At 32.8% G+C, this 9,878-nt stretch overlaps 1 protein-coding gene across 1 annotated transcript; it reads left to right on the top strand.

Moving 5' to 3' along the window:
- Nucleotides 1-3,453: 3,453 nt before the first annotated feature.
- LOC130054788 (uncharacterized) lies at nt 3,454-9,402 on the top strand. The gene is made up of 6 exons (XM_056165574.1): nt 3,454-3,546; nt 3,870-3,929; nt 6,925-6,978; nt 7,082-7,132; nt 8,111-8,227; nt 9,252-9,402. The coding sequence occupies exons 1-6, from the start codon at nt 3,486-3,488 to the stop codon at nt 9,293-9,295; spliced, it is 387 nt and encodes a 128-aa protein (XP_056021549.1). The 5' UTR covers nt 3,454-3,485; the 3' UTR covers nt 9,296-9,402.
- Nucleotides 9,403-9,878: the final 476 nt, after the last annotated feature.

Here is a 9,878-nt window from a genome sequence, read left to right as displayed (position 1 = left end):
GATACGGTACCAATTTTGATGCACCAATTGCGCATTTCGACAAATAATGTCTCTTCGGTGATGAAATGTTTGAAATCCGAAATGACAATAAATTGGTAAGTCTGTCAATTCAAATTCATTTTGAAGTCTACAATTGATCATTCTATATATTTTTAGTTCTGACTGTCAGGTATGCGGATTCAAGATTGGATGTTCTAATTAAAATTAAGACAGAAATGTTTTCGGTGAGGAATGTATAAGGATCATATGACAACACAAATGTGTGTCATTAAAATTCAAGTGGATCCAACATGGCTGTAACTTGTTTAAAGACTTATCTGCTGGAATGTGTACACTGAGAAAATCACAAATATTGAGACTGTTGGAGAATATGTGATGGACTTTTTGTTTTTATTTCTCATCACCTTTCTTGGAAGTAACTCAACGCAACTGAATAATGCAACTGTACATGCAGTTTACTGATTAAATACTGATCAATGCAAAAACAAATATTGTGTGTTAGTCATTGTTTACAAACTAAATTTTAGATAAATATTGAACATATAATTAAAGATTGTTTGATTCATTTCCTGCACTGACTGAGAACTTCACAGTCTGCAATTTAAAATGTACAATTTTTAAATTAATAGAAAACAATCAGGATAGGTCTGACAGAAACAGGACAACTTTATATTCATATTCTTGATATTACCAAAATGGACACAAAATTTGCTTTTAAAAACAACATAACACAAACACCACGAATAGGTAGGTGGGCAATATTTTTGTAATGCCTGCATCTTATAAGTCATTGACCTATGGTACATAAACCCATTTTATAATTTTGATACATAACCCTAAGCTGTTTTTAATAACAGCAATTCACATACTTGAAAATTGTGTTGTTATAAACAATGGACATGTTGGAAATTGTGTTAGGCATCAATTTTCAATTTTCTATCGTGAATTATCTTTTTAATGCCATCATCAAATAATGCAATATTCATGGAAATGAAGGAAATTATTTGCAACAAATTAGAACTATTGTTCACATTATGACAATACTTTCACATAACAATAGGTATATACGTTTCTGCTTCCTGAAACAAATCAGTTTTATAGTTAGCATTTTTCCTCAAAGCTAAAAGGAATCATATATCTTATATAATGGTTGTTATGGTATCACAATTATTTATCATTGACATAGCTAAGCTAATCTAAGCAGTCATTTGTACAAAATACATTTATTTGTTCAAATATAATATGACAATGAGATAGTTTAGACTATAACATGGTAATAAACAGACCTGTAATGCTTTCTAATAAAACTTATCATTATGATAAATGATGTACTACTTCACTTATTATAACTCTGTTTACAAATACTGAAATATGGTTGCTATGACAACTAAAATATTTCATAACATGAGGATGCATAATATACATGCATCATTGTTTATGCCAAATTTAATACATTAGGGATATCAAATTAATAAGATATTCAAACATTACTCATACATTCAGATGATGAGATTTGTCATAATACCCTGGCAACCAATTTTTGAAGCTATATATTTTTGATTAGCAAAATAAGACATAGTTTGTTGGTTTTTTTTTTTTTTTTTTTTTTTAGATTTTACACATTAAGGGATGAATCAAATCATATATAACTTTCAAGGATATATGTTGTCGTGTTTCCTGTAAACGATGTCATAAAATGGCTTTAAATTGATGTTTTTCAAAAATAATCAAAATGACAAAATTGACAAATTGAAAAATGACTGATTTTTCAACTAATCAATAAATCAATATTGGATTACCTGTTGTTTCAACAGGTAATCCAATATTGATTTATTGATTTTTTTTTATTATGTATTTTTTATGATTAACCTAATCTTTAAACAAGCAATAGAGGAATTTGCAAACCAGTCAATTTAATTTATTTATATTTAATCAAAAACAGGCCAAATCGAGCATTTCTAAGCATCTTGGGAGCTATTTTCAATGTGTTCTTGTTACTATGGCAACAACAGTACCTTAATTACAAATTTTGGTGCCAAATTCTATGAGAGGGTATCAAATAATCACTATATACCAGATTTCAGTCAAATTGACGAGGGTACCTATCCATCCCTATATTGAAAATATTGATGCTTACGGACAATGGCTCTTAAAGCAATTGAGAAACATGATCACCATATCCTAACAATAAGAAACATTGCTACAAGAATATTGGAATTCCACGATGGAAAAGTTGAAGTCGTCCTGTTTCTTTTACAGTTGAATGATTAGTTTTTCGTTAGAATACATATTCAATAGGATATATATTTATATCTATTTATATATTCACATCTGGTATATCCAAGGGTCCGTGTTTGTCCAACTCTCTATTTTGTATTCCTTATAACAGACATTATTTGTCGAAATGCGCACCTGTTGCATCACAATTGGTACCGTATATATAAGTTTTACATTATAAGAGTTACAAGATTCTTACTAGACAGAATGTATTTAAACTTGTCTTCATGGGAAGACAAAATATCTTGCTGTGGCTAAGTATAAAGCATGTGTCGAAGACACTGTAATTTCCTTTTAGCTCAATCAAGGAATCCCAGTTAACTTCCTAAACAACTGTAAATCTAGATATCAATTGAAGGTTCTTATTATGATGCACTTAAAATGCCCACACAGGATTTAGTCCATGTACAAGTTTGATGTATTTATAATCTTTGAAAACTACAAAATTATTCCTACATACCGATAGTATGCATGCTTTCTTCATATAGGGGTATTTAGAATTGTTTCCTCTGTTCCGACATTTTTAAAAAATAAAAATGGGGTATCACAATTTCCTTCTCTGTCCTTGGAAACTGTTTAGGATGCTTAAAATGCTGGCGGACGATTCGATACGACGGTTAATAATGGATATTTCTTATGGAAACTTTTCTTGTGAAATTGTATTTGTCGAAATGCGCATCTGGTGCATCAAAATTGGTACCGTATAAGTTTTACATATTCACAACCTATGCCGTTGAGTTAAGCTATTTTGATTACCATGATGAGAAGCTGAATTACAGTCTCTACTTGTGTAAATATCATATTATGCAAAATAACTACGACTGTTTCGTTAGGATTATAAATTTAAAAGTATTTTAGCAGAAAGTAAACGGAAACATCAAATACACCAAGTAAAAACTTGACCGACAGCTTGTAGAAGGTGCTTAGACCTTATAAGAAAACCCCATATAAAACAAATTAACGTCCTGAAAATTTGATGTGTTTTACAATAACCAAACAGAATAGCTTGTTCAAACATTATAAATAATAGTACGGAATGGGTAATTTGGCATACGTATTTGTTCGAAAACCGTCAATTTGACAGGTGTGATTAAAGGGATAATTTCATTTACGTATTTGTTTTCTAAAACTTCCGTTTGTTACAGTGTATATAAAGACATGGTATTGTCTCTCGATATAATTGAGACTCGCAAGGACGGATATTCAATATGGTTCCTATGAGGGTATTACTGCTGTTCGCAATACCACTAATTGGTATTTTTCTGCAAAGTAAATATCAACCTATCTTTACTGTAAATTTCTAATTATACGCGAGGAATTTATTATCACGTAGTTTTGCGAGAAACATCACTTGCGAAAAATATTTGACGCTTTTTTTTTTCATATTGCTAAAATACATGCAAAAAAATTAATCAACAGAATACTCGCGTATTTATTTTCTCGCGATTTGATGTCCATGAGTGATTTCGCGATGATAAATGCTCGCGTAAAATAAAAAATGTACAGTATCTATATGTGCAACTGTAATATCTATCGTGTTATTTTCATTTATATTTATTGAAAGTTGTGACTCACAAAACTTATAATTTCAGAATCATCCAGCAGGAGCATTGACGAAAGTAATCATCATGTCGAAAGTTCCTCAGACCTCGGTGAGTAACTTCATCTGCTTATGAAATTAATAGCATTATATATCTAATTCCGTTTTTAATCACTGTTATTTACTGCGGACTACACGTTTTTACCCAATGGAGCTATACGCCTCACGCTGGGTGTTGCCGATTCAAAATGGATGTTTATTCCTCCTAGATTCCCGATCCCACTTTTAGTATATCTAAGGTTCCATATTTGTACAGCCTTATTGAATACCCTAGAGCTTGTTTTCCATATGATCAGTTATTGCATTGAGGCAGACTAGTGAGAAACAAACTGATGTTACATTGATTTCAACACTCCCGCTTAAACTTAGTATTTCACAAATTATATGGCCGTTATAACGACATAGTTTACTAATACAACAGGTTGATCGAGGTGCTTACTCCTACTAGGCACATGATCACACTCCTGGTATATCCAAGGGTCCGTGTTTGCCCGACTCTGTATTTTGTAATGCCTGTAGGAGTTATAAAATTGATCACTGTTCGTTATCTTTACATTTCAATAGTAATGTAGCTTGAAATTAACAAAGCTGGTCTTTCATATCTATATGGAAATATTCCATTATCACTTGCATGTAAATCAATGTTCGGTTGTATTTGCAAACTAGATTGCTATAACGACCATAGAATTTGCGGTATGCTGACTTTAAACGAAACTGTTGGAAGTCCTGCACCATCAACTTGTTTGTCAGTAGTCTTCTTCATCAACAAAAATGGAAAACGCAAATGTTTATATCTATTGATTACTCATCTAAAAAATTACTTTGTTAATAACTACTCTGATTCACGCACAAATACTTTGAAATTGAAATGAATTCCTCATTGACAATGTCTTCGTAGTCTTTGGTGATCAGGTCTTCCTAAAGTCTGTTGAAATACCTATGGGCACGAATTGTGCTCATTTGCTAGCTGACCTGTTTTTATATTTATATCAAGCAGAATTTATTCAATAACTTCTACTTGAGAAAAAAATCCCTTGCTGTGGTCTTCAATGCGACATTTAGATTTACCGATAACGTTTTACGTATTAAAGATGTTAATATTCATTCATATGTAAATTCGATATATTCTTGTGAGCTGGAAATAAATGAAACCACAGAGTCATCCACTTCGGTTTCATACTTAGATATTTGATTTAAAATAGATATTAACGGGAAATGAACAATTCAAATTTATGATAAACGGGATGGCTTCAGCTTCTCCATCGTCTACTTTCCATAGTTAGGCACCTATAACCCATTATCACCTGCACATGGTGTTTATATCTCTCAACTGATTCGATACATACAGGCGTGTTCTGCAAATAACCAGGTTTTACAAATAAGAATGACAAACAATTTGATGGTGCAAGGGTTCCGACAGTCTCGTTTAAAGTCAGCATTTTGCAAATTCTATGGTCGTTATAACAATCTCATTTGCCAATACAACCTATCATTGGGTCTAATGCTGACCGACGTATTTTATGGTGATTTCTATGCCGTTCTTGGCACACTTATTTTGACTACAGATAAGTCCGTTGACCTGATAAGATACAGGACTCAAAGCGGGTGTGATCGGTCGACAATGGATATTTAATCCTCCGAGGCATCTGATCTCAGCTCTGGTATATGCAGGGGTCCGTGGTTGCCCAACTTTCTGTTTTGCATTGTTTACAGGTGTTATGAGATTGATAACTTTTCGTTATCTTTATCTTTCAATAAGCAACTGTCTATAATGTCATATCTTTAAAATGTCATACCAATTGTTTGGGCGTTCTTGGCACATTCATTTTGACTTAGGATAACTTTGTTTACCTGATCAAGATATAGGGCCCACAGTGGGTGTGGCTGGTCGACAGGGGATGCTTAATCCCCCGCGACATCTGATCCCACATCTGGTATATCCAGTGGCATTTGTTACCCCAATGCTCTATTTTGTATTGCTTATAGCTCTTAGGGCGTACACGTTTACTATTATTTCGGATTTCAAAATTTCGGTTGAGCATCACTGAAGACACATTATTTGTCGAAATGCACATCTGGTGCATCAAAATTGGTACCGTATAAGTTTTACATTATAAAAGTTATGAGATTGATCACTGTTCGTCATCTCCAGCTTTCATTAAAAAGTGTAGTTATTATTTCATGAGGAATGGTCGTGCAATGTGTTTAAAAGTCATACGTTTTGATGTTGTTGATTTGAGAAAAGAATTGTTTAGCGTCCACATTTGATTACCACCATTTCTGGCATTTGTAGTCGCACAGTACGTTTCAACTTTCTTTTTCACGGGTGTTGATATTTTCGTGAGGAGCAAATATAGATTCGTGGTATACCATTTACTGGATCCAACAATGTATCTTTATTTGTAAGGATTTTCATGAATTGTAGGAATGCAGTATAGGTACGGTAACTCATATTCATACGACCCATTGACTGGGATATTAAATGTGTTCAAAACTGAAGCATGGTTTTGAAGAATTTCATCCTTTTAAAATGCAGTTGGGGTATAAGTACGATTCTCAAAAGTAGAATTAATGCCAAGTCCGTTTAAAATACAATTGTAATAACGATCCTTTCAAACAAAGACAACTTTGTTAAAAGCTTTGTCAACTGGAACCAAAACATAGTCCTCATGTAACCTATCTGATTCTTTTATCACTTCTGGATTACTAACCTCATACGGATAGATTGTACATAGTTTTGTTTTGATGTGTCGTTTGTAATAACAACCCATGCATCCAATTTTTATATCAAATTCTATAAACAAATGTTTCAATGTTTACTGGGTATATATAAAAGGCGATTAAAATAGATTTAGAAAATAGTTCGATATAATAATCTCACTTTTCCATCAAAAAGTTTCATTCAAATCCAGTAATTGTTACATTTCAATAAAAACAGTAGAATTAGATGGTGATATCGTAGATAACCCAACGGTATGAAAATTTAAAGTCCCAATTTCTGAAAACAAATAGTAAAACTCGCCTCATAATTATAAATCTTTTTTCAGATGGGAAGCATGAGCTGATTCGAACCAGGCGAGATATAGATAGTGCAATTGCAGGTAGTATAGTGCCTAGATGATTTTGTATGTATTGCAGATAAAATTATCTCTTAGATGGTATGTTACGAAGAATAATTAAAACTTTTTTTCACATTTCTCTTAGATATGATAGAGTCTGAACGTGCAGTGGGCGATTCAGCGCTATCAAATGAGGGTAAGTGTTTGAAATCATTTTAGCATCAATGTTTTATTTGAGATTACCTGTTTGAATAGATATTTCATTTTGAAAACATATAACATGACAGCAGGAACTGTGAAGTTTAAGGAAAGTTGATGGATGCTAGTTAACATTTCATAAAACACATACTGGCGTGAAACCTTGCGGTTAATCAGTCATGTTCAAATATGAGATTTTTTCTTACATTTCTTCATTTCTATTGAATTTGCAGCCATCATAAAATGCGTACTATATTTTACAACACATACTGTAAATGCATAACATTTGGCTGTGTATTCTATTTAGCGCCTTTGGCGGAACGCAGCTTCCGCTAAATCAAGTACATCGCTAAATGCCATCCGTAAATATAGATGTTTAAAGTAATTCGAGAATGCGCTAAATGAAATCTACGCTAACTTGTTGAAAAAACGATTTCCGCCAAATATCGTACACGCCAAATATAATACGTTTACAGTATTCTGTCACTTTGTTGAAGTTTTCAATCATATTAGTGTAGAATACTGAACAATCTATATCTCAATATAAATATATTATTGTAGAATATTTTCTCACATTATAAATATATTAATGTAGACTACTTTATTTCAATATATTCGTGTAGATTACAGAATAATCAGTATATCATTTTGTTATTTTCGTGTAGATTACTTTATCTTTTTATAACTAAATTAATGTAGAATACTGAACAATCAGTATCTCATTATAATTATATCATTAAAGAATACTGAACACTCGCTATCTCATTGTAGTTATAGTAGTGTAAAATACTCTCTCTTTCATTATAATTATATTAGTGTAGAAGACAGACGAATCTGTCATTATAAGTATATTAGCGTAGTAGACTGAGGAATCAACATCTCATTATGATTATGTTATTATAGAACACTAAACAATCACTAACTTCTTTTGATCATTGATTGAAAAGATCAATAAAAATTGTGAATTATTCATCAGATGAAACACATGACATACAAAAACGTTGGGGCCGACGTAGGAGAAAAGGGGGCCGCAGGAGGTCACGACGTAGAAGGAGAGTCAGTGTCGGCCGTGTTATAGAGGGAGTAGGACAAGGTAACTACAAAGCTTCACCTGATAATGGCCTATGAGTATGTGAATATGTTTTCATGTTCATGTGTACCTAAAAAAAAGTGCATTTTATTTTGTATGAAATACAAATGCATTTTATTTATTGTTACATATATTCACTTAGTACTTACAACTTTTCTCTTGGAGCAGATTGGCTTTCGTTTCCCATCTCCGTTTTGGGACATATTATGTGTTATTCATTGTTACATCGATCTGGTTTGATAACAAATAAGTATATATGCGTATGTTCAAGTAAGAGAAAAGGTCCCTTCTGCACCAACAGGAACTGTTTCTAGTTCCATTTCCTCATTATGGGGTGCTGTGGTCAGAGATAACGCTCGTGAGCCATTTATCTATTCATTTATTCAGGCATCTCTTCAAGAACAATTTATCAATCATTCACTCCAATATGAGGGAATGGTTTCATGTTTGTCAGTTAACCTTTGATCAATGTGTGGAAAAGTCAGATATTTTTTTTTATGAAATACATATATGTATAGGCTCTTTTCACTGAATTATACGATTTCTGAAAGTGTTTGATAAAACTTACACGGTACCAATTTTGATGCACCAGATGCGCATTTCGACAAATAATGTCTCTTCAGTGATGCTCAGCCGAAATGTTTGAAATCCGAAAGTGTTTGGTGCAAGATTGCGTCATCAACCGTTGTTTTCAAAACTGGATGTGAAATGACACGTGTTTTCTATCAGGTAGAATTTCCACGTCATACAATTAATGATCACCGTTTACATTTTGAATCACTGATATTTATCATTTTTGGTGATTACTGACTCTATAAATGCGCTGCTTTCAATTGTTTTGCATTTATCCAAGTAAGACAAGGACACAAGTCATTGTTATGTAGTTCTATTGAAATACTTGAAGTATCACTGCTGCATATCAATACCAGAACTTAACAATCGTATGTAAGTACAATTTTGTTTTCTGATGTAGACCTCTACTATTTTCACTGATCTCAATATAGAAAGATGTATTTACTATATGCAGGTTTAGGTATCGCACAGTCTGTCAAGGATTTGTTTGGGAGATGAGACATTGGTAGGAACGATGACGACAATGCGTGAGGATGAATATTAGAATGAAGATGCCTAAAATGGATGCACAACAAATCATACCAAATAAAAAAAATATTTAGTAATGGCATTTTTTTCCTTCTACACAATGGAAAAAACTTTCAATAGAGATAATCATTTCCTAGGTTTCAGCTACCAGTGTGGAAAACAAAAAAGTCCATAAGCTTCATTGCTCTCCAGAGCAGTCGTACGTTCCCATGTACCGCCTCAAATCTCACACGCGTCCCCACCTTTACCACAGGATTCCAGGTACGAATAAAAAGTGAATGTGCACTAAAGAAACGCGAATGTGTGTAAACACTTCCTACCGCTGTACCTTATGATTTTTAAGAGAGAATTTAAAAACCAAACTTTCTTCAGATGTACACGAAATCGGGATTCCAGCAGACTTCTCAAATCCTTTAACACAGTTTCCAACAAAATACCTTAAAACCACCTTTTCTTCCTTGGTTCCAAGAATCATATCCAGTTATAGCCACTTTTGAAAAGACTAATCAGATTAAAATAAAACGTCGCATATACACAATTGGTTAGGCATGGG

Source organism: Ostrea edulis, chromosome 5 (genome assembly GCF_947568905.1).
Source record: "Ostrea edulis chromosome 5, xbOstEdul1.1, whole genome shotgun sequence".
In the NCBI taxonomy this organism is placed as follows: domain Eukaryota; kingdom Metazoa; phylum Mollusca; class Bivalvia; order Ostreida; family Ostreidae; genus Ostrea; species Ostrea edulis.
Note: the sequence above shows the minus strand (reverse complement) of the source record. Positions and strands in the feature narration are given on the sequence as shown.

Coding starts and splice junctions, on each gene's coding strand:
- LOC130054788 (XM_056165574.1), top strand. CDS start 3,486: ATGGTTCCTATGAGGGTATTACTGCTGTTCGCAATACCACTAATTGGT. Junction 3,930..6,924: donor CGAAAGTTCCTCAGACCTCG/GTGAGTAACTTC, acceptor ATCTTTTTTCAG/ATGGGAAGCATGAGCTGATT. Junction 6,979..7,081: donor TATAGATAGTGCAATTGCAG/GTAGTATAGTGC, acceptor CATTTCTCTTAG/ATATGATAGAGTCTGAACGT.